We start from the raw sequence: 25,674 nt of genomic DNA, 5'->3' as shown, positions 1-25,674 counted from the left end.
CAATACATTTTTTAGGTGGCAAACAAAGGCAAGAGACAGCAGTACTTGCTATTCTCACAGTAGGCATTTGAAAGATGACAGTAAAGAAGGGTCAAGGTCCTTTTAGCTGACAACCTACCTATTGACCTTAAGGCACTGACCACTGGTCCTCTTCTTGACTCATCAGTTGCCAGAGATAAGAGATGTGAGATAACAGAATACTTGGGGAAATTCTATTTTTTTTTTTTTTTTAATAGTGATTTCTTCAAAAGAGTTGCTTTGAGAGAAGAAAAATGTTAGACATGTCCAAGATAAGACAATGGACAAGGTCAGAGGAGCAGAAGGTAAATCATTTATTGAAGCATATTGGGCTCACGTTTGGGACTATTTCATGTACAAACACACAATGTGAAAGCTCAGGATATGCCAGCAACAGTCCCATGACCAATACTCATTCACCTGTGAGACTGTCACCACCACTCACAATCATTTTCTCTCTTTTCTGCAGGCACATGGTAAGACTGCACCTCCCCACTCTCCGATCCCAGACATAATCATGTAACTTGCTTTAGTTAAAAATGTGTAAGCAGGAGGTACAAGTGTCACATCCTGGAGAAACCTCTAAGAGTTTCAGTGCTTGCTTTGCCTTTGCCATGGCAGGATATCAACCTGGTCCTGGATTAAGGATCCTGCAGAGCAGAGTTCTCAGCTCACCCATGATGAAGATGCAGCATGAGAGAGAAATAAACCTGTGTTGTTTGAAGTCACCAAGATTTGGGAAATACAACCTTGTGTATCCTAGGGTTTATTTATAACAAAGAGCTTCTAAGCCAACTACTTCCTTTGTGAAGACAGAGGGAGCAAAATTATGCACAAGGTTGCTCCAAACAAACTGTTTCTGAACTACTCTGTCATCTCCCATATGCATAAAATTGGTCACATTTAACCATTTCTCTAACCCTCCGTTTCCCCATATGTAAAAATTGTTGGGTTGCAGATGTGAAAACACATCACATACACTAAGTATGTATCCTGGTGATGCTTGATAAATATTAGACTATACAGTCCTATTATATGTGGAATAAACAGAACAAGTGATAGGAAAGCAGAAAGTACAAAAGCACGCAATAAATATGCACCAAATGAATCAATGAAGAAAGCCAGGATGAGTGAGGGACAATGAAACTGCACAATGTCTGCAAGTTCTTCCAACTTTGTGTTTTCTTTTTAAGGGTTTTATGTCTTCTTAGTGCCCACCTTTGAAATGAGGTATCATTTAGACAATGAGGGGGCAGGGAGGCTCTAATGAATAAAAAATAGAAACAATCAATTTTTTTAGAGACAGAACTGTCTAATGGAGCTTGTTTCTCTTATCTTCAGAAAACTATTGACATTGCGTTTATTTTCGAATCCTTCCTCTGAAGCTGGCTCTGTGTTTGGCCTTCAAAAAAAAAAAAAAAAAAAAGGAGAGGCATCCTGAATGTCCCTTCCCATGGAGATGATGACCAGTAACTCCCTGGGTCATGCACTAAGGTTGGCTACGCAGTGGATGATGCACTAGGTCCCTGAAAAGACGATGCTTTATGAATGCTGAGTAGCAGTTTTACAATCAGCAACTTCCTTCCAATTTAAAGGAGACACAGTGCTAGTATATATTTTATTCTGCAATATATTTGGTTTGGAAGGTACCAAAATGGTTTGACACCATTCTTGTGCCTCTGAAAGTATTTGGAAAGGTTCCAGTGAGAGATCTGAGTAAAAGTGAAATAAATAGCAATCTATGTCCACAGTATTTAATTTGAAAACCTTGCATATCTGCTGCATTAGCAAATTAAAGAGTAAATTTCATGTCTTCCATATCGCCAATACTTTTTCTGTGAACTAGGGTATCACTTCTTATGAAAAGATGGAGTAGTAAGAGTAAATGAGGTTGGTTCTCTAAGTCCTAGATTTGAAGCTTGTATTTAATGTGGGTTGAGATGAAAAGGGTTAGGGTGTCTTCTGCCAATCACACAGTCACAATAGAACCCACTTTCCCACAGGGCAAGAAAGTCCTTTGTAGAGGTAAATGAAACTGAAGGAAGGTAAAGTGGTGGGGAGGATGCCAGGGCTAACTGAAAATATGCTCACTGACTCAGTCTTGCTGCTGCAGAACTCTCCACTGTGTGCTGAACCCCATCTCAGAACCTTCCAGATGTAGGCCCTGAAGGCTGAGAGCTCTGGGTGAGCAATGAACCCAGATTAATTTGCATGACTATGAAGAACAGTGTCACTGTTTGACTAGTGGGGTTGGTTATGTCATTGAGCATAAAGCTGTAGCCAAAGCTAAGTATGATGGCTTTAGTAGGAAGGACTGAGGAAAGGGGTAGAAAAGAAAGCTTTCTTTTATTTATTTATTTATTTTTCTTGAGACGGAGTCTCGCTCTGTTGCTTGGGCTGGAATGCAGTGGCGTGATCTCAGCTCACTGCAATCTCCACCTCCCGGGTTCACACCATTCTCCTACCTCAGCCTCCCGAGTAGCTGGGACTACAGGCGCCCGCCACCATGCCCAGCTAATTTTTTGTATTTTAGTAGAGACGGGGTTTCACCATGTTAGCCAGGATGGTCTCTATCTCCTGACCTCGTGATCCACCTGCCTCGGCCTCCCAAAGTGCTGGGATCACAGGCGGAGCCACCGCGCCCAGCCTCTTTTATCTTTTTATTATTGCAAAAAGCATAATATTCTGCTTTAGAATCAGAAGGGAAGAACATTAACTGGCATGATTAGAATGTAATAAAATACATGAGTTTTGGTCTTGAGCTATTCAGGGTCAAGTCCTGATTCTACTAGTTACCAGCCTAGTGAAATTATCCACATTTCGCAAATGTTCTGGCCCTAATGTCTTCAGCTGAAAAACGAGAACAATAATTATTATACCTATTCCATAGAGTTAAGTCAGGTAATATACTTAAAAAAACTTAGTATAGCATCTGGCACATTAGTAATATTCAATAAATGCTAGCAATTTGGTTACTATGTTATACAGAATCAGAAAAGAGAATACTAATGGAATCATTCTAATGTTGAAGCACTTTTCTTTTCTTTCTTTCTTTTTTTTTTCTTTCTTTCTTTAGAGATGGGGTCTAGCTTAGTCACCCAGGCTAGAGTACAGTGGCGTGAACACAGCTCACTGCAGCTTTGAACTCCTGGGCTTAAGTGTGCCTCCCACCTCAGCATCCCAAGCACCTGTAATTAGAGCCGTGCACACCACACCCTGACAATTTTTAAATTTTGTATACAAATGGTGTCTATGTTGCCCAGGCTAGTCTCGAACTCCTGGCCTGAAGCCATCCTCCTGTCTTGGCCTCCCAAAGTGCTAGGATTACAGGTCTGAGCTATTGTGCCTGGACTACTTTTCAAGTCAGATTGATTGAAATACAAATTTTCATAGTGTAATATTTGCCCTTTTTATGTGTACAGTTCTATAAACTTTGACAAATGCTTACAGTCATGTAATCACTCCAACAATCAAGATATAGGACATTTCTAAAACCCCAAATAGCTCTATCATGCCTTTTATTTTTATTATAACGTGGTTATTACTAACATAAAGTCTGTAATTTGTTCAGCTTTCTTTATTTTTTACCTAGTGTCTTTTCTCTGTTTCAGAATCCCCCCCGAGATGCCACATTACATTTACTCATCCATATCTCCTTAGGCTCCTTTCAGCTATGACAGTTTCGCAGACTTGTTTAATCAACTGGACAGTTTTGAGTATCAATCAGGTATTTTACAAAATGTCCCTCCATTGGGATTTGTCTGATATTTTCTTCATGACCAGACTGGGGTCATGGTTTTTTGGCAGAAAGACTATAGAAGTAAAGTGTTTCTCATTACATTGTATCAAGAGTACATTCAATCCATGTGATTTATCCCTGGTGATGTTTCCCTTAATCACATGTATGACGTAGTATTTGTCAGCTTTCTGCACTGTGAAGTCCTTCTGCCCCATCCTTTCCATACTGTGCTCTTGGATGAAAGTCACCCTTAAGAAGTAGTAGAGAGTGATGCTCCACTTTCTTTCTTTCTTTTTTTTTGAGACGGACTCTCACTCTGTCGCCAGGCTAGAGTGCAGTGGTGCCATCTCGGCTCACTGCAACCTCTGCCTCCCAGGTTCAAGCGATTCTCCTGGCTCAGCCTCCTGAGTAGCTGGGACTACAAGTGCCCACCACCACGCCCAGCTAATTTTTGTATTTTTAGGGATAGAGTTTCACCATGTTGGTCAGGATGGTCTCGATCTCTTGACCTTGTGATCTGCCCACCTCAGCCTCCCGAAGTGGTGGGATTACAGGCATGAGCCATCACACCCAGCCTCCACTTTCTTAAAAGAGGAGTATTTAAATAAATTATTTGGAATTATTTTGCATGAAAAATTTGTCTCCTTCCTGTTTACTTATCCACCATTTATTTGTATTTGTATGAACTCATGGATATTTATTTTATTCTTTGGGTTATAATCTAATACAATTCTATCTATATTATTGCCAAAATTGTTCCAGCTTAGGCCATTGAGGACTCTTCATTTGGCTCATGTGTCCCTTTGACATATGTCCATCATTGTGGATTTTTTCCTTTGAGCACCTCCTTACTTTCTAAAGTCAAATGCTTTACCTCGGAGCTATACCCCTTTCTGTCCTACATTCTGTCATTACAAGATGCTGCAGGCTCATCCTGTATAGTTCCTGTCCCAGTCCCTAAATCAGCCAGTTCTCTAAGGAGCTTTGTTATATTTTACTGGAGAATGGTATTAGAAACCACGATCAAGGCACCTGTTTTTACTGCTGCTGGGGTATTGTTGCTTCTAAGTCCTTGCTGCTGATAGAGCACTTCAGACGTAGAGCACTGTCTCAAAATAAAAATAAAAACACTTACGCATTTTCTAGATTGTTTTTTCTCATTATTCTTTTTTAATTCCCTAATTTTCATTTTCCCCCCAAAATACTGAATTTTCTTTCCAAGCACAGGTCAATTGTCTTATAGATACCTCACATTCTTGATTTATCTTGTGATTATCTTGAGGCTAAATAAGGTTTTTCTTGACCTCAACATTATTGACATTTTGGACTAGGGAATTCTTTGTTGTGGGGGAGCAGTCCTGTGCATCGTAGAATATTTAGTAGCATCCTCAACCTCTATCCACCAGATGCAAGTAACAACCTTCCAGTCATGACAATAAAAACTGTCTGAAGCATCGACAAATGTTTCATGGAGGCATAATTGCCTCCAGTTGAAAATTAGTGATCTAGACACATTCGTCAGGAATACGAGGTGAGGGCTGGGTATGGTGGCTCATACCTAATCCTAGTACTTTGTGAGGCCAAGGTGGGAGAATTGCTTGAGACTAGCTTGGGCAACATAGCTAGACCCTATCTCTATAAAAAGTAAATTAGTCCAGGCTATTAGTGCATGCCTGTAGTCCCAGGAACTTGGGAGTCTGAGGTGGGAGGATCACTTGAGCTCAGGAGCCATGATCAAGCCACTGCACTCAAACCTGGATGAGAGGGGGACCCTGTCTCAAAACAAAACAGCAAAACAAAAAGAATATGAGGTGATATTATTACTCAAGTATCACATCAGGAGACGTATGATGTCAGGTTTATGGAACTGATAGCCTGACAACTTATTTAAGTTGGTAACCAGCAAATCTCTTCATTGTAATTAACTATTAATTGTGGCAGTACTTTGAGTCTGTGTGATGATCTTGTTCCATAGCAATTTTCCACCCAGTGTGTCTAAATCTACTTACAATTTGATGATTCTCCCTTGGGTCCATATACTAGGGGATGCAAAATAATGATTTCCTAATTCTTTCCTGAAATACATGACAGCTGAAATTTTTCTGTAAAGAAGAGCTTTCCCTTTTGTTCTATTCCCCTCTCTTTTCCTTTTTCTTCACTATTGATGTGTGGATTTAAAATATTGAGTTGGAATTCTTTATCATACATTTTTTAAAAATGCTCTAATTGTCCTACATTTGGTTAATGGGAGTCCATTCACACTACTTATTCTGTCATTTGTTATGAATATGTAAAATATTTATCTGGTTCAAATCAAAACTAAAAAGATACAGCTAAAGGCTGGGTGCAGTAGATCGCGCATGTAATCCTAGCACTTTGTGAGGCCGAGATGGGAGAATTGCTTGAGGCCAGGAGTTCAAGACCAGCCTGGTCAATATAGTGCGATTCCCATTTCTTAAAAAAAAATTAAACAAAAAAAAGATTAAGGTTGGGTGCGGTGGCTCACACCTGTAATCCCAGCAATTTGGGAGGCCAAGGCGGGCAGATCACGAGGTCAGGAGTTCGAGACCAGCCTGGCCAACATAGTGAAAGCCCGTCTCTACTAAAAATACAAAAAATTAGTCGGGCATGGTGGCAGGTGCCTGCAATCCCAGCTACTCTGGAGGCTGAGGCAGGAGAATCGCTTGAACCCAGGAAGCAGAGCTTGCAGTGAGCCGAGATCGCGCCATTGCACTCCAGCCTGGGTGACAGGGCGAGACTCTGTCTTAAAAAAAAAAAAAAAAAGAAAAAGATTAAAAAATAAAAAGATATAGCTGGAGAAGTCCTGCCCATCTCCTTTACCTTTCTCTATAGATAACCACTTTTATTAGTTTCTCAGTTATCTTTTTTCTCTTTGCAAAAGTAAATAAAAATGTAAATACACACACATTTTATCTCATCATTTTCTTACCACAAAGGTAGCATACTATGTGCACTTTTTGTGCCTTGCCTTCCATGTAACAGCGTGTCATGAAATTACCATCAGTTCTTCAGATCGTCTTTGCTGTTTTGGTAGCTGCAGAGTGCTCCACTGTGTATGTGTATCCCATTCATTCAACCAGTCTTCCATGGACAGGCATTTAGGTTGTTTCTGATAGTTTACTACCACAAGTAATACCACAATAAATAGCATGGTGAATATACTGTTTTGAATCTGTGGATGTATGTCCCCAGGGTAAATTCCTAGAAGGTGTGTTGTGGGGTCAAAGGGTAAATGCATATGGCGTTGTGTCATATTGCCGAATTTCCTTCAACAGCCATTGTAGCATTTTGTCTTCCTACCAGGAGGCAATATCAGTGGTGTTTACTTTCCTACAACCTTTCCGATAGAACTTGTAAGCTTTTGAATTTTTGCCAGTCTGATAAATGAGAAATGGTATCTCACGGTAGTTTTTTTTTTTTTTTTTTGAGACAGAGTCTCGCTCTGTCGCCCGGCATGGAGTGCAGTGGGGCAATCTCCGCTCACCGCAACTTCCGTCTTCCGGGTTCGAGCGATTCTCCTGCCTCAGCCTCCCAAGTAGTTGGGACTACAGGTGTGTGTCATCATGTTCAGCTAATTTTTGTATTTTTAGTAGAGACGTAGGTTTCACCATGTTGGCCAGGATGGTCTCAAACTCCTGAATTCAAGTGATCTGCCCGCCTCGGCCTCCCGAAGTACAAAGTGCTAGGATTACAGGCGTGAGCCACCGCACTGGGCCTCCCACAGTTTTAATTTGCATTTCCCATATAATGAACAAGCATCTTTTCTTATGCTTGAAGGCCGTTTGTTTCATGTGATTTTAAAAAACATCTCTCCTTCTGTCCTCATAATTTCCTGGCTATCACCTTAGATTTGGCTGCTTTATTTTATATCTGGATTTCTGAAATAGTCTTCTAGGTGGTTTATCTACTAAAGCCTCTCTCCCTTTAATTACCCTGAACACAGTTAACACAATAACCAAACTAACCTCTTAATACCCACTTCAAGACACACACTCTCCCACTTCTGTTTTTAAAAGAACCTTCAATGATTCCCTTTTAGTCACAGAATACTTTTAACCTCATTAGTCTGTAATTCAAGATTTTGTTTTCAACCACTTCTCCAAACTTTTCTTTGCCTATTTCCTTATACTTCCTCATTCCTTCTGCAAAATTAGTATACCTGGTGTCTCAAAATCCATAGCAGAAGCCTTTTTTTCCTGCTATTGTCCAAATATAAAGACCTCCTATAGTGCAGCTCTTCTCTTTTATCTGTCTAAATTCTACGTAAACGCTAATGTCCACCTCAACTCTTATCTTCTTAAAAGCCTTCCTTGAACACTTCAGTGCCCAGAGGTTCTCTTTTTTAAAAAAAATCCTTTTGGTGCATATATTTGCCCCCTTATTTGGCACTGACTTTATATAGCCTCTTTTTTTTTTTGCAATTCCTTAAAATTTTTAAATTTGGATATGTTTTATGCCAAGAGTGTAGACTATGCTATTTCAATTGGCAAACACTAATACATTTTCATTATCTCTTTCTAAGTTAAAACAAGGGCACATTAACCACTATATTTATTGATGAGGTAGAAAAGTAAGAACATCTTATGTAATTTGATTAAAATCAATCATCAAGTCAATGGTATATAATCTAAGATGCCTGGATCTCAGGTTATAGTTAAGTGTCATAGCTATTGCTACATTCCCTAAATTAAAACAAACAAACAAAAAAGGTGCCTCAAAACATTAGGTAAAAGTCACTCCATTTACTTATGTCTTCAGTTATTGAAGAAATATAATTTAAAACTCTCAGATTTATCTTAGTAGTTAAAATTTCCATTCAAGATACTGGTTAGAAAGAGAAAGAATTGACACCAAATATTCTTGGAACAAAATGGTATTATATAAAATGTTATCTATTTGTTTACAACTTGATAAAGAAGAGAAATCGAGTCTCATAATTTCATCTCAAAGTATCTAATTCAACACTTTCCTCCAGATGAAACAATGATTTTTGGTCATGAGCTTAGTTTTCTGCCCCCTTTTTGGTAATCTTTTCTTGGAACGACAGATAGCTAGCTCCACCCAGGAAACAGATGAGATTCCAGTTAATATGGAATTTGAGGTTTTTTCTTATTAGGTATAAAAGATAGATATTAATGTTCACTAAATAGCTGGAAAGGAATACAAAACTCAAAAAAAAAAAAACCCAAAACCCAGGATTTTATTACTAATTATTTTATATAGCTAATTATTACATAATGTAGATAAAATGTCTCACAATGACAGATTTCACTTTTATCTGACTCCCCTAGAGATGGTCTAGACCTGGCCCCGAGATGAATCTCCATTATTAAAATGGAATAAAGTTAAGTTCTCTCCAAAGGATGATGTCCCTTCTCACAGGAAGAATCTTGGGGAAATCTATAGAAAAGTATTCAGATTTTTCAAGTTTGTGTTTATCTCTTTAAAATCATAAAACTTAATAAACCACGGTCTGATCAAAGCTTCCTTACAGTTCTAATAGTTCATGAAAAATCATGTTTTAATTTAATTAATTAATTTATTTAGAGAAAGGGTCTTGCTGTGTGGCCCAGGCTGGAGTGCAGTGGCATGAATACGGCTCACTGCAGCCTTGACTTCCCAGGCTCAGGTGATCCTCCCACCTCAGTCTCCTGAGTGGCTGGGACCACAGGGGCATGCCACCACATTTGACTAGTTTTTTGTATTTTGTTGTAGAGACAGGGTTTTACCATGTTTCCCAGACTGGTCTCAAACTCCCGGGCTCAAGTGATCTGCCCACCTTGGCCTTCCAAAGCGTGGAATTATAGGCATGAGCCATTGCACCTGGCCAAAATAATTTATTTTTGTATTGTATGGTTTATTTTTTCTTCTTCTTGGTTCATTAACAAAGTTTGATTAGAGAAAACAGCACATCTAAGACCCTGGGTATCCTAAGTCATTCATCTCTGCTTTGAATTTGGGCAATTCTCAAATTCAATTCAACAAACATTCATGCATTAATTGCACATTTATTATGTCCTGTGCACTCTGCTAGTTCAGAGTATATAAGTCAAAGAGCTTGTTCTCAGGTAGTTTAGTGTCCAGGCAGAAAGGTGTATACATAGCAAATATTATACTAGTCACCTCTAAAACATAGTCTCACTGGCCTAACAAATAAAGGGAAACTAGAAAAGGGAGAATTTACTCCACTGGAGAGATCAAAAAAGGGTTCAGAAATAAGGTGACAGTTGGGTTCAGCCAAGTCAATCCAAGAATAAACGAGGCCCAATACATAGAGATATTATAAATTAAGGGATATTTTAGAATTTAAAATGAGAAATTAGAGGTATTTAGAATGCTCTTGCCACCCTTTCTGGTAGTGTCACTGCACTTTATACCTGTCTCTACTCTGGCAGGTTGTCTTCTAAGAGATTTCATTCCAGGTGTGTCACTTGGGACAGATCCTGCTATCCCTTATAGCAGGATCACAGCCATATCACCTGTGAAATTCTCACCACCAAGGTGAGCACTCAGCACACAGTAGACGAAGTTTCTTAAGTAATGAATGGACTGAAGAGCTTAATAGCACTTTGTAAAGTAAATCAGACTTTCTGATCTGTCTCTTTTTGCAAGTTGAGTCTTTTGGATTTTGAGCCCCCAGAGGGTCAGTATCTGCTGTGGAGTCCATTTCCAGTGGCTTCCCCATGGTGTCATGTTTAGCTGGGTCAACTAAGTGGAGGATGAGGCCAATACAGACCCCTAGTGACCGTGGTTTTCTTGTCACTGTTCCCACCTCCATGCTAAGATCCTCACTGATCCTGAAGGAGTTCACACACATTCATACATTCCTCTCAAGGTGTCTTGAAGCTATGGAAGGAACATCATCTTTTCTCTACATGTATCTTGCTGGGTAGACTTGCCCCACTGTCATCACTGAGCAGAGCCAAGAGAGACCAAACCTCAGGTTTTAGATTATACACAACTCCTCTCCAAGATGCACAAAGATGCCAGTATGGGCACACAACACACAACAGCAAAGATGCCAGAGAAGACCACAGAAATTAGCTGGGGTGTGAAATTTAATGGGAAAATACATCTGAAATGGGCAAACGGTGAAATCAAGATAGTCAAAACATTCATCATTGCTCCGGGCAAACTCACCTTCTATCACTTCACGTGAGACAGACACCAGAATTTGCTTCTAGTTTTTTACTTCAGTACTATTATTTATGTGCACGTTTATTTTTTGCTTCCCAGGTAATTAGCATTTTACCCTTAAATATCTGACTCTAAATTTTACTTCTTCTTAAGTGTTTATTAACTTTTTATGAGATTTTATTATCCAGTAATATAAACGTCATTTTATAGTGGAAGATAATGGGGGAATGATATTTAAGCTTCCAGAAACTGTATTTTCTAGTTACAGATATTATAGAAAATGTATCTTTTCCATTTAAGGCAAAGAGTGGTGGTGATAGCCACAATATAAATTATATGATTCACGTATAATATTTAAGTATTAATTTCAAATTAGCTCAAAGAGAAGATTTAGAATATTCATAGCACAAAGAAAGGATAAATGTGTGAGGTGATGGATATACCAGTTATCCTGACTTGATCATCACACATCATATGCAAATAGCAAAGTATCACATGTATCCCATCAATGTGTAAAACTATTATATATTAGTGAGAAAAAATTAAGAAAATCCATTGGGTAAGGCAAACAAGAAATCTACTTTATTCTGGCACAATCTTACCCCTAGAAACTTCATGAGTATTCTATAGAATAGCATTGGCCTCACTGGGCGGCTTGTCAGAAACACAAATTCTCAGGCCCACTTTAGACCAGTGAATCAGAATCTCATTTTAACAAACTCCCCAGGTGATTTGTGCCACACTGAAGTTTTAGAAGCATTAGTCAACCAATCCCAGGGCTTCATGGAAGTTCCATGAAGAGAAATTATTCCATGAACTTTTCAGTTGAGTTTCCTTTCAAAAATCATACATACTAATTATTTTCTATATGTTGCCTAAACATATATTAAGAAACAATCCTGGAATTCGGTAACCTCCCTATTTTTCATCTTATAGCCAATGCAGTGGTGCCATGTGTTACGAACTGTCTCCATCGCCTCCTGCGGGCATGCTAGAAGGGGAGAAAGAAGGAACTACTGACTTGAATTTAAGAGTTATACATGAGAGTGACAAGTGCTTTGCATTGTATGATGGGGAATTCAACTCCGCTGTCACCACGATACGATGCTTTATTCTCTAAGGGTTGTCTTAGGCTCCAAGCAACAGAGTCATTTGTATTTTTATTTTTACTGTTTTGAGATGGAGTCTGGCGCTGTCGCCCAGGCTGGAGTGCAATGGCATGATCTCAGCTCACTGCAACCTTCGCCACCCGGGTTCAAGCGATTCTACTGACTCAGCCTCCCGAATAGCTGGAATTACAGGCACCTGCCAGCACACCCAGCTAATTTTGTATTTTAGTAGAGATGGGGTTTCACCATGTTGGACAGGCTGGTCTCGAACTCCTGACCTCAGGTGATCCACCCACCTTGGCCTCCCAAAGTGCTGGGATTACAGGCGTGAGCCACCATGCCCGGCCCAACAGAGTCATTTTTATAAAGGAAAACCCCTATCCCTCTACCCACAAACTTTTGTGTTTTACATACCAAGTGAGTTAGAGGAATTAGGCATTTCTTTGCTTGAGTTTATTCACTGTTAATCTTCCAAATGTGTCACCTTGAGAAGCTAAGGAGAGGTTGAGTCTCAGGCACCTGAAATGTGGTTGCTGGTCAGTAAGCCCCACCAACTTATTGACAACCAGAGGAAAAGGTGCCATGGTCTCCTTTTCTAAACTTGAGTTTCATAAAGACTAGAAACCCATTCATTGCTTCAAAAGCAAGTATTTCCTCACAGTGATCCTGTTTGTATTGAAGAGAGCCTACTTAAGACATTGATGGTGACACTGATGCTGACAGCAATGACAAGAGTGCCTGCTGGGGCAATGACAGGATGAAGGTGTGTGGAAAAGGACTCAGCTATTTCAACTCTTTAGGTGACAAAGGAAGAGGACATACCCAAGCTGCATCCCAGACATCCTTCTTCACAAGGGACACATTCTTCATAGTCTGGGTCTTGGACTTCACCTACACGAAAGAGAAGTGAAAAACATAACTCATTTCCATATGAGTGGAGACACGTTAATTGCTATAAAAATATGTTCTTGTGTAGCTTCTTTTAAAGTAAATCATAGAGCAATTATGAAGCCCAAAACCATCCTTGAGGATATATGTGGTTTCTACTTTTTAATCTCCTTCTATTAATTGAATAGATTAAATCAGCTTGATTGGGTGAGAGAACTAGGCTGGACCATATGCCATGCAGCTAGTTTTGAAGTCAAGCTTGGTGATTTTATTTATTAAAGAAACCAGTTCTGCTTCTGGGAAAATTGGAATTGGGTATGTAAATGAACAGGTTCCCTTCCTCTTTTTATCTGTCTTACTAAACACTTTTAAAAAAGTTTAAAATATTTTACTACACTCATAAACATTAAGGAGAAACAGAATTGAGTGTCTTAATTATTCTAAAAACGTCTTGGAGCTCTCTTCAGCACCAGACCAGGCATAATTCTTATACAGAGCAGAGCAATAACAGTCCATGGCATTCTTACATAGAAGAGAACTGAAACTATAAGTGTTGTTTTTTAATTTCCTTCTTCCCATAAAATATAAGAAATTGGGCAATAACAATAACACATATGATTCACAGACCATTTTAATATTTTCAAGTAGTTTTAGGCTGATCCTCACTGGCTTCTCAAAGCCACTCTATCTTGATGCGCTGCTCTTCCTTTGACAGATGAAGACAACAAGGCGTGGGCAAATTAGGTGAGTTTTGCCCAGGGTCTCGTGTCTAGTAGTTGGGAAGGAGAAAACTGTTGACCCAGACTTCTGGATTCTAATCTTATTTTCTCTCCCCTGTATCCTGTCCACACTCCTCCCACCTGCCAAGATCATTTTCTTTTCTTTTTTCTTTTTTTTTTTGAGATGGAGTCTTGCTCTGTCTCCCAGGTTGGAGTACAGTGGCACGATCTCGGATCACTGCAAGCTCTGCCTTCTGGGTTCAAGCCATTCTCCTGCCTCAACCTCCTGTGAAGCTGGGATTATAGGCATGCAACACCATGCCCAGCTAATTTTTGTATGTTTAGTAGAGACAGAGTTTCACCATGTTCCCCAGGCTGGTCTCGAACTCCTGGCCTCAAGTGATCCACCTGCCTTGGCCTCCCAAAGTGCTGGGATTACAGGCACAAGCCACTGCACCTGGCCAATTTTCTATACACTTAGGTGCATTCCTACAATCTTGGATTATGTCTGGGGAAACCCAGAGAAAGGGTGTGTGAATAGAGAGAGAGAAAGTTACCTCTCTCCCCACTTGAGTATGGAGTCACCCAAAATCATCCCAAGTACCAACATGCAAGCCAGGAAGGCAATTCAAGTCTCCAGGACATCCAGGGCGCAGCCCCTCCTCCCGTGTTCTGGTGCTGGGCAAGGGCCCAGGAGTAGGCTTACCTTGTCCACACTCCAACTTCTGGCACGTGTGGTTGGTGGGCGCTATGAAGTAGCCCCTTGTGCATCTTGTGCAAACGTGCATGCTGTGGCAAAGCTCACAGTTGTCTGGGCAGGGCAGGCAGGTATTCCCTTCAGTGGCATAGTGGCCCTCTGGGCAGCTATCTCGACACTCTCCCTGGTGTAGGAAGTACTCTCGGCCATAGTTGTCTGATCAGTTACAGGAGCAACGAGAAGAGGGATAATGTACAAAGTTAGCCATGAAGCTATTATAATGTAAGATATATTTAAAAAAGATGGAACTGAGTGCTTTCGTTCCTAGGGGCTGAGGGGTATAAAGATGGATTTAATGAAAAGTGCAATAACTACATCCTTGTAGTTGAAAAGTTTTCCTTGCAGGGAATTATTTTCCAATATTTTATATATTTCAGTGAATAGCGACTACTATCTGGGATGTTATTGCAAAACTATGCTCTGTGAATAACTACAATTCAAAATGTGTTTAACTTTCCCAAGGGCTCCTTTGGTATCTGTGAAAGCTCTCAGACTTGGGGGGTGGCTATAGAGATCCCATGAGAATAAACACATGCTTAATGATCGACACGTTTTATGAAAGTGCAATCTTTTAAAATGATTTTGAATTGGTATCGATCACATGCTTGCATTAACCATCTAAGGTCTGAATTTCCGCAGAGCTGCCAATGCCCATAATGACAGGCTTATTGAAGCACTAGACCAAGCACACTTCTTTGACTCTTTTACGTGCATTCCTGAAGGTTCCTGACTTCTGTCAACATTGGATTCTTTAAGGAAAGAACTGGCAGTGCCCACAGCATAACAGACCATGGGAATTTGTTCCTGGTGGGAATGGAAAAGTCTAACCAGTTACAAAGCATCACAATTAGTTACAAAGGGTTCTATTCAGTTACAAGTACAAAAACAACAATAAGGTGAATACTGATGCATCTAGAGGTCTCCTACTCCCACCTTCTTGGAGTTTTTGTGCTGAGTGTGCTCAGGGTATCCATCTTCTCTGAATCAGATTTCCCATATGTCCCTGCCTCTGAAGAGCAGCCGATCTGCGTTACTCAGAATAACCAGGGTCTCGGGTTCATTCATCATGTGATCTACCACATGGATATCCAAAATCACTGACCTTCAAGATGCAAGGCTGCTGAATTTCTGGATAAAGATAGCACTAGATCCATGTTGCAAGTGTGGAAACTGAAAATCAGTCTAATGTTAAATTGACTCACATGAAATTGCCAACATTTGACTATTTTTTTTACCTGTGTGCATGGCACTTTCACATCATTTATCATAATATTTCTTATTTATGCAAAGCCATAGTTGAAATACGTTTTTTTTTTTTTTTTTTTTGAGACAGGGTCTCACTCTGTTGCCCAGGCTGGAGTGCAGTGGCATGATCTCAGCTTACTGCAACCTCCTCCTCCTGAGCCCAAGTGATCCTCCCACCTCAGTCTTTCAAGTAGCTAGAACTACAGGTGCATGCCACCATGCCCAACTGTTTTGTTTTGTTTTGGTTTTTTTTTTTTTTTTTTTTTTGTATGTTTTGTAGAGATAGGGTTTCATCATGTTGCCCAGGCAGGTCTTGAACTCTTGCACTCAAGTGATCTGCCTGGCTTGGCCTCCCAAAGCTCTGGGTGTGAGCCACCATGCCTGGCCTGAAATGCAATTTTTAAAACATGCTTTTGGATTATGGGCTCTCAAGCTACCTTTTTTGCTGATTATGATTTTATACCTGAAGGCTACTGGTTCCCATAGGACCAAGAAAATAAAAACGGCTTCCACAGAGGTGGTGGAAGAAAATATTCTGCTGTTTGTAAATTAGACAGAAGAGATTATCCTCTAAGGAAAGAAGAGGGTTTGGAAGGACTAATGTACATTTGGTGATTCTATAACTATCGATCAACATTGTGGAGCACAAAACTCTGATCTGGTGGAACCTGGAATCTCTGGAGACCACAAGAAGGTCATCCTTCCAAGTTATGTTCTCAGTCACTTTATGAAACCATAGCCAATGCCATTTCCATCCACCATGACTCATTCAGAAAAAAATCTTTTTTTCAGAGTTTGCCAATTTCTCTGGGGTAGGTAGGAAGATTTGAGGGAAAGCAGTGAGGAAATCTACCTCTTTTCCATCCCCTATGCCTTCACATGACATCAACTCAGGACCCAGATGCTTAGGGGGACTCTAAGGCTCTAAATATGTATTTGTGGAATGACTGAATGGAGTTAATTCATATTTGGCAATATTCAATTTTTCCCCTATATCCAACTGGATCATCAATCTTAAAATTAGCAACAATGGGCCCAGATTTAGAAGGAAGTGTTCTTCAATCCCGTTTTATTGTTTCGACATGGCTTTATTGAGGGGCCTCTTCAGGTGCTATAATTTGGGTTTAAAGAACAGAGATTTGAGGGGGTCTCAGTGTTTAACATACATAGACCTGCAAAGGGAGGTCACTTAGATGCCTTGGCCATGACCAGCTTTTCTCACAGGTTTGGTCCAGGACTATGTCAATATTTGGCCAGATTTTGAGTAGTTCTGCTCAATTAGTTATGGATGATCATTTAAATACCATGCATACATTTTTGACTACTCGCCCAGGGTCTTCAAGTTTAAATTATTACAATAGTATGTAGACGAAGCTATTTCCAGTGGTAGAAGGGCTGATACTTTTGTTAGGCACCAAAAATTTTCCTGGGACAAGAGTTCAAATGGGATAATAGGGGACAAGAGTTTAGATTGGCTTTTGTTTATTCTGGAGAGTGATTCCCTTTTACCAGAGCATTTCCTAGCAGTTGATTCTGTTAGGTGAGAAGGTGGACCAGCATGAAGATATTGGATGTCCGTAGGAGAAAAGGAAGGGTGAGGGTTGAAGGCATGAGGTGAAAAGAACTGCTGGAAAGGATAAAAGAAAGGTGCAGGGATTCTGAAAATAAACTTGATGAAGTTGACTACCACATTTTGCTTGCTGTAGCTGTTGTGTGATTGATGAAACTTAGCTTTGGGTCCAGTTTGGTAGTGAATAAATCTGGAAGAGAATTGGAGTGAATCCTCAGCAATATAGCTGGAGATGTACACTTCCAAAAGGCATCATGCCTAAACCTTAGTGAAGTCACAATTAAACAAGGGATACAAGCTCTACAAATTGGTGGGAGGGGCTTATGAAGGTTGATGGGACCCCCCGGCTGGATGATTTTTAGCCTTTTATTAAAGCTTCCATTTATGGATATGGAACTTCTTCAATTAAATCATCCTTCTTCTTCACCACTGTCCCATCAAGGTCTCTGCTACATTTGCTTCACTAATGCTTCTTAAGGACATCACACTCTTAAGTAGGCAGAACTACTTCAGGGCTTGCTAAACAACACCCTACCTCGAGGAAGCCTTCTCTGCTCATTACAGCTGGAAGTGATGCTGCTTCTCTGATCTGGCGTAGGATTTCTACCATGCATTTGGTCTTCATCTATTATTTTCTTGTTTTGTAATATATGAGGACAAACCTCCTTGTTAGACTGTAACTCCTTGAAGGTGAGTATCTGCTATCATTTATCTCATTTTCTCTGGCATTCAATACACAGTAACTTGTAAGTAGAAGGGATGCAATAAATGTTTAAGATAACGGATTAAGCACAATTTCAAACAGAAAGAAAAAACAGAAGAAATGTCAGCTCATTTATAGGTAGGCTGGTCCAAGTAACTGTAGGATGCTTAGAAGACTAGACATTTGTTTGGTATCTAAACTTCTTTCTAATTTTGTGCTATATATGGAGACGTGAACGTGATTTTGGATGCCATCTTGTCCTTTCTCTTCTTCTTCTTTTTTTTTTCTGGTTACAAATAAGAAGAGGCATAAAGAGGTAAAGTGACTGGTTTAGTACCTTCTCATCAGTAACAAAGCCGGGACTTGAACCCACATTTTCTGACTGCTGGTCTTAACATTCCTTCCATTGAACCATTCATTCATTCGTTCATTCAGTTATTTATTGTGAACCTTCCATATACCAGACACTGTGCTGGTGCTCAAAATACAGCAGAAATAAGGGAGAAACCATGCCATGCTCTTATGGGGCATACAAACGTATGGACCAAATAGACATCAATGTGTCGAGGCTCATGAAGGGGAAAGTGCAGTGTTCCCAGGTTGCTCCTGTGATGGCCTAATCCAGGCAAGGAGGTTAGGGCAGCCCTCACTGAGGAAACGATGTTGACACTAAGTTGGAATAGGAAGACATCAACCAGACAACAAGCGGAAACATCTCAAATGAAGTCTTAGGAGCAAGAGAAACTCAAATGCCCCAAAGAGTAAGCAGCTACAAACAATAACAGTAATGATAATAAAAATAATAATAGTTAATATTCTAAGTGCTCACCATGTGGCTAGCCCTGTTCTAAATGCTTTATTGTTTTCTCTCATTTCATGTCATTTAATTTTCATAAAACCTCTTAAAGAAGTAAGCATGATCATCATCTTGTAGATGAGGAAGGAAACAGAACCAGGCAGTCTAGATGTAAAATATGACAGATGTTTGTCTTATTTTGATATCTGAAACACAAAGCAGTAATTTTAATTTATACACAGAAATGTGTTATCTCCTGATCTCCTGCAAATGCCTGGTACTTCTAATGTGTTCTTCATTTTTCTTGGTTTATTGCAAGGAAGACTAAAGATCAATAATTCTCTTCCACCAGAAAAATGATCTAAGGATGATGATGCTGGTAACTGACAGCCTCAGGATCAGTGAGACAACTGGGCATGGTGGGGACTGGGGAGAGATGGAGAGCAGCGTCTTTTGGACTCCAGGTAATGATTTGGGAAATGCAGGTCAGGTGGTGGATCTTTTGAATTTTCAATAGACATGAAACCCTCAAGTTTTTATCTGCAATGTCCCAGTGTTTAAATTTGGCTCAAATTTAAAAAGTAGTATATAGAAAAAAATAAAATATGAATCTGGCCCACATGAGGTCAGTAGGGGACAGGCCTATGAGTTGAGGCTGGAAAGGAGTCAAGGGTCAGAGTGTGGAGAACCCTTGAGAGCATGAAATAGAATCCAATGGCAGCAGGACACTTTTAGTGCAGGTAAATCGGGGACACAAAGGTCACGTTTGTAATCATTTGAAATGATGATCTTGCTCTGCTGAGCTCTGGCAACTTCTAAGTGGCACACCTCAGCTCCAAGAAGACTCACACACAGCCTCTAATACAATAAATACTTTCCTTAAAGACAGAACGTGTCTGTCTTAATTCCCTAGCTTTTCACTTGTCCTTCCACAAACCTTAGCTTCACTGTCTTATCTCATGTCTGACCTCATGCTTGTCTGGCTTTCTCTGGAAAGGCATCTCTTAGCTGCTTTCTCATCTTTTCAAGGGCACCGAGTCTACACCCAAATAAGGTGAACAAGCTTTTTATGTCCTGATAACAAGCATAAAGTTCAAGGTTGTCCAGGCTCTCCAGTGAACAGCTGTCTGATCTTAACCCTCAACCCCAGACACAAGGCTTTTGGGTCAAACCAAATGATGGCCATCAGGAGAGGAACAGGTTTGGGGTCAGGAAGACGGAGGAGCAGCAGTCCTCTCACCTGCTTCACAGGAGGTGCAGTGGGTAGGGCCGCTTCCTTGGCATCTGTGGCAGGTGTGGTGGCATGGATGGCATTGATTCTCAAATTCAAATTTCCATGAGGGACAGTTTGAAACACAGCGGCCATCATCAAGAATCCTAGAGGAAAAGCAGACTTTTAGAATTCATCAGGGTGACTTTCCAGAGTGGCCCTAAGTATCAGAACATGTGGTTTTCATGTTTGCTGTGCAGATTTGACTTCATTGTTCCAGAAACAAGGGGGATGACTGGGAGTGATCATCTTAGAACATGTAAAATATTAGTCATGTACCCATCCTTGGCCCAAGATTTGGACCTAACAGCCAGCATGCCAGAAACTGGCTGGGAAAACAATCCCGAATCTGGTTCCAAACAAGCTAACTGGTGCCCACAGGGATTAAATCCGTATTACAGGCCCCAACCAAACCCAGCCAACAGTCAGATGGAGGTTTCTAAACTTTCCATACACTCAGTGGGCCTCTGAGAGAGGCCTTGGAGAAAATATTCTTCCTTTATCTATCAGCATGCTTATGCTTTGCAAGGGAAATGTCAGCTCCAAGGGCTCTTGACGAGTAGAACAAAACACTGCTTTGTAGCTCGGGTGCTACTTAGAAGCCCGGCCTGTGTATATTGCAAGTAATCAATGAACTCTGATTTTGAGTGTCTTGTTTTGCAAGCATTTCCTGAGATATGGAGTACTGGAGTCTCTATTTTCTGACCATGAACACTTTCTGTGAACACCTACAAAGGGCATTACTGATGAGTTAGTATATGGGCTTCTAAAACTTTGGTTTTACACATATACAATATATATCCTAATGTCATTGTTAATATTTTTATAGTTTTGCTTCATTATTCTTTGCAAACTAATCATAAGAGCAAATGTGATTAAGTAAATTGTATCCAAGTGTTCTGTTCAGAAAAATACAAAATGTTTATCAAATGCAAGAGTCAGATAGGTAATATGAATAGATGAAATGAGCTGGGGGCTGCACACCCAGAGTTCCTAATTTAGTGGGTCTTAAGGGGAGGCAGCTGAGAATTTGCATTTCTGACATTCTAGATGATGCCAGTGCTGCTGGTCTGGTGAGCAGTCTTCGAGATCCGCTGCTCAGTGACAGTCTGGATTACTGTGGAATTCGCTAAATGATTCCTATGTAATACAGGTGACATCAAATTGGCATCTCTTACACTCCCTTAGAATGACAGTTATTGTATCAGTTGTGAGGTTCACTGAGCACATAGCATACACGTGCTCCCGTGAGCATAATGCTGCCATCCAGGCCTGGGACATCTGAGTGGGCCTACGAAGACAGGGAAAGATGTCTTTTTCTCTCTACTACTCCTCTCCACTTAAGCTGGACACCACATGAAAGGTCAGCTGTAGGCCTCAAGCAACTTGTTCCTGTATTGGCACTGGCTTGTTTAAAGTTCACTGTTTCCAGAGCTAGAACCAACCCTGAACTGAGGGGTGGGCCATTTCAATCCCAGGTTTAGAGGAAAGTTGGGTGGGGCAAGGCATCCTGAATAGTATGTCACCTGCAGTCTTCCATCTCATTCATTCCCACACACTGAAAGTCTGTGTCATTTGCATCTGTTTGGAGGCAGAATGGGGTTCAAGCCAACAACCTGAGACAGAAGTCCACCTCTGTCTTGGATTTCCAGGCCCTCATGTTCTGTTAACCATCCCCAGCACCACTGAATAAACAATCCTTCTGGCCCTCTGCAAAGCGTGAGTCCCAGTCCTAAACAGACACTGACACGCATCTGGCTGTCCATGTCAAAACAGATCCCCTGCACCATGGCATAGAATGAGATGCCTGTGCTCCCAGCCTAGATTTTTAGCGGATGGCGCTAATGCCAAAGGGGGAATATCCCAGCCCCACCCTGGCACCAGTTACTGAGCCAGAAGACTTTTCAAGGAATAGTCTGGATGTGGCTAGTTTAAAATGAACAAACAAACAAACAAAACCAAAATCTTTCCATAAGAAAAACCATGGAAGAGCTTTCTGAGGATTTTAAGCAAGGAAGCTATTCGATGTTCTGCTGAAAAGGAGAATAGGGCAAGTTTATTCTGGGGGTTTATTTTCTTGCTAAAATCAATTGAGAAAGGGATATGAAGTACATCATCATTTTATCTCTTAGAGCAGTGGTCCCCAGCCTTTTTGGCAGTAGGGACTGTGATTTGGTTTGGCTGTGTCCCCACCCAAAATCTCATCTTGAATTGTAGTTCTCATAATCTCAAGTCATGGGAGGGACCCAGTGGGACGTAACTGAATCATGGGAGCGGTTTTCCTCATGCTGTTCTCGTGATAGTGACTAAGTTCTCACGAGATCTCATGGTTTTATAAGGGGATTTTCCCCGTTTGCTCAGTACTTCTCCTTCCTGCCACCCTGTGAAGAAGGAGCCTTTCTTCCCCTTCGCCTTCTGTCATGATTGTAAGATTTCTGAGACCTTCCCAGCCATGCAGAACTATGAGCCAATTAAACCTCTTTTCTTTATAAATTACCCAGTCTCAGGTATTTCTTCATAGCAGCATGAGAACAATCTAGTACAGACTAGTTTCGTGGAAGGCAATTTTTCTACAAATGGGGATGTAGAGGATGGTTTTGGGATGATTCAAGTGCATTATATTTATTGGGCACTTCATTTCTATTATTATTACATTGTGATATATAATGAAATAATTATGCAACTCACCATAATGTAGAATCAGTGGGAGCCCTGAGCTTGTTTTCCTGCAACTAGAAAACATCTAGGGAGTGATGGGAGGCAGTGACAGATCATCAGGCATTAGATTCTCATAATGAGTGTGCAACCTAGGTTCCTCACATGTGCAGTGCACAATATGGTTCACACTCCTGTGAGAATCTAATGCTGCTGCTCATGTGACAGGAGGTTGAGCTCAGGCAGCAATGTGAGCAATGGGGAGTGGCTATAAATATAGACAAGGCTTCACTTGCTCACCTGCTGCTCACCTGCTGCTGTGCAGCCCAGCTCCTAATAGGCCATGAACCAATACCAGTTCATGGCCTGGAGTTTGGGGACCCATGTTTCATAAGATGAGATGACAGATTGGCTTGGGGGGGAAATCATTTGTTTTGGGACAAGTGATCTCTGATTAATGGGAACCACTAAAAACCACTCAGAAACAGGAGAAGAAGCAGAAATAGAACCCTTCCATGTTTAATAGGGAAGGGGCTGTCTTTTTGACTTGATTTTAGGAACATATCAATCACATAATCATGCTTGAAACCATTCCCTCCATGTCCACCCTAACAAAAGCATAGGTGACATCTCCAGTTTTTGTAAGAGGATGATTATTTCTAAAGATAGAAAGATAGGGAAGACAGTTATGCTTAAGTGAAGGCACTGAATTATGTCACCATGACCCACCCCACATTCTCCAAACTCCCTCCAAAATATTGCTAAGAAACTTGAAGAAAAATCCCATTACAAATGGCCACAGTTTTCAACAGACACCAATGAATTTTCTGTAGTAGAAGAGAATAGATATTTTGCTCTATAAAAGTAGAAAATGGGGCTGATGAAAATTTTCCTTAAAGCCAACTCAAGGCATCTCTGGGACCACCAGGCATCCGATCCATGGATTCCTGAGATGCCCAGGCAAGCTCATCTCTGCAGGGGAAGAGCTTCTCCCCCCAGCTCATGCCAGCTCTTGACCTTTTCATAGGAAGTGAACCATTCCAGACCGAACAGGCCTGAAAGAAAGGGAGAATGCAGTGGAATCAAGTGCTAAACAGCTGGGCAGAGATGATCTTAACATCAGCGCTGAGTATTCCAGAAGGCCCCAGGATGTGTGTGTGACATGAACTGTAATGAAAGAGATGGCATGTCAGGGTTAGCTTGTCCTCTTTGCTGATTGTTGACTTGGTCTAATTAAAGCCATTACAATGGCACTTAGTGTAATTTCTTGGTGCTTTAATATTCTAAAAGAATGAAATCTAGTAAGAAGATTTTTTGGTCTGAATTCGTAGAAATAGATCAAATAAAATGTTTGAGCATGGGTCAGAACAGAGATAACTGTGAAATGTTTTTAATTAGTTCACTGACTCTGTAACTCCTTCAGGACGGGGCAGAGAAATTAGTTTGGGCAATAAGGACCCCAGCATCACAGAGCTTTGCATGTTAAATACAGTGGCAAAGAGGGCACTTGGTTTCTCCAGGTTTTTAATTGTCTTTAAGGAGCTAAACCCAGTGGTTCATAAAATTGTAAAGGAAGGCTGGTGGCTGCCTTATTAAACAAATGTTCAAATATTCTCCTAGTTCAAAAGACATCCACACATGCATTGGAATTTGATTGTTGGTACGGTGGGGAATTGGAGAAAAAAACAGAACCTCATTTTGAGAATGCTACCTGTATCTTAGAGTAAGTCCTGATGCTTTTTTAAAGCAAATTCAATATTTAGAGGCAGAGTTATTTTAAAGAGACACTTGGAAAAATATGCTCATTGTTAGCATTAAAAATTCTTGAAACTGTTCCTTTGTGTCTTCTTCAGTCCTTTCTCCTTCCTTCTTTCCTCTTTTCCTTCTCTTATTCATTCTTTCCTTTCTTCCTTCCTCTTTCTGAGGGAGCTATTTGGAGAGCCAAACCTATGATATTGATTACATACTTCATCAAGTTCAATAAAACACATTTATTGAATTGTTATATGTTGATCACTATGGGGAATAAAGGAACAAACACATCGGAGCATCTGCTTGCAAGAATATTACAGTCCTGCAGAAGTAGGACAAAATGACCATTATGCAAAGCAGAGGGCATGTCCATCCCAGAGATGCTAAGTGCCTGCCACTGGAGCAGCCTCATCACCCTTGCCTGCAAGAGACCTACTTCCTTTGCATTGGGAAGGGCAGTGATGAGGCCATTCACTGAAACACTCAGCACCCAACAAATATTCAGTGCTAGGCTCAGAGGAGCATTGAATGAAAATACAACAGGCCTCCAACTTTCTTTATTAGAAATTCCCAGTGTATTAGCAAACATGCTTATTCCATTTGCATACTTGCTACTCCCTCATTAACTCAGTTAGCAAACATCATTAAGTGTCTACTATTATCCCAGAACTGTGGTAGGTACTAGAGATCAAAGATGAGTATCTCAAGTGGCTTACAGTCTGATGAAGAGATAGCTTTGTAAATGAAAACCTTCAAAGGCTACAGGTGCTCTTATGGAAGCTTATAGAGAGCAAAGAGACAGAAAATGGTTAATTTTGCTGGGAAGAGATTAATTTTACTGAGAAGAGGTCAGAAATGCCTTTAAGAACAGTTCGCCCCTTGTAATCCCAGCACTCTGGGAGGCCGAGGTGGGTGGATCACCTGAGGTCAGGAGGTCAAGACCAGCCTGGCCAACATGGTGAAACCCGTATCTACTAAAAATACAAAAATTAGCCAGGCATGGTGGCGGGTGCCTAATCCCAGCTACTAGGGAGGCTGAGATAGGAGAATTGCTTCAACCCGGGAGTTGGAGGTTGCAGTGAGCAGAGATCATGCCACTGCATTCCAACTTGGGTGACAGAGTGAGACTCTGTCTCAGGAAAAAAAAAAAAAAAAAAAAAAAAAAAAAGAACAGTTCACTTTTGAACTGACTCAGAAATAAGTAGGTATTTGACCAGCAGATGGAAATGATGATTGAGGAATGGGTGTGCAGAAAAGGATGAGATTTCAGGCATCAAAAGTGGCATCAAAGGCAC

General features: G+C 40.6%; 1 protein-coding gene across 4 annotated transcripts in view; it reads right to left on the bottom strand.

Moving 5' to 3' along the window:
- PCSK5 (proprotein convertase subtilisin/kexin type 5) overlaps window positions 1-25,674 on the bottom strand; it is a 483,293-nt gene that overhangs the window by 104,626 nt on the left and 352,993 nt on the right. For all 4 annotated transcript variants that reach the window (XM_017892728.1, XM_017892730.1, XM_017892729.1 and 1 more), the window contains exons 22-24: window positions 19,943-20,079; window positions 14,338-14,544; window positions 12,847-12,915 (exon numbers count right to left, since the gene is read on the bottom strand). In XM_017892728.1, coding sequence (XP_017748217.1) covers window positions 12,847-12,915; window positions 14,338-14,544; window positions 19,943-20,079 — 413 coding nt within the window. The remainder of the gene's footprint in view (window positions 1-12,846; window positions 12,916-14,337; window positions 14,545-19,942; window positions 20,080-25,674) is intronic.

The sequence above is a fragment of the Rhinopithecus bieti genome, unplaced genomic scaffold (genome assembly GCF_001698545.2).
Source record: "Rhinopithecus bieti isolate Rb0 unplaced genomic scaffold, ASM169854v2 scaffold_19708, whole genome shotgun sequence".
Classification (NCBI taxonomy): Eukaryota; Metazoa; Chordata; class Mammalia; order Primates; family Cercopithecidae; genus Rhinopithecus; species Rhinopithecus bieti.
This window is presented reverse-complemented; position numbering and strand designations above follow the sequence as displayed.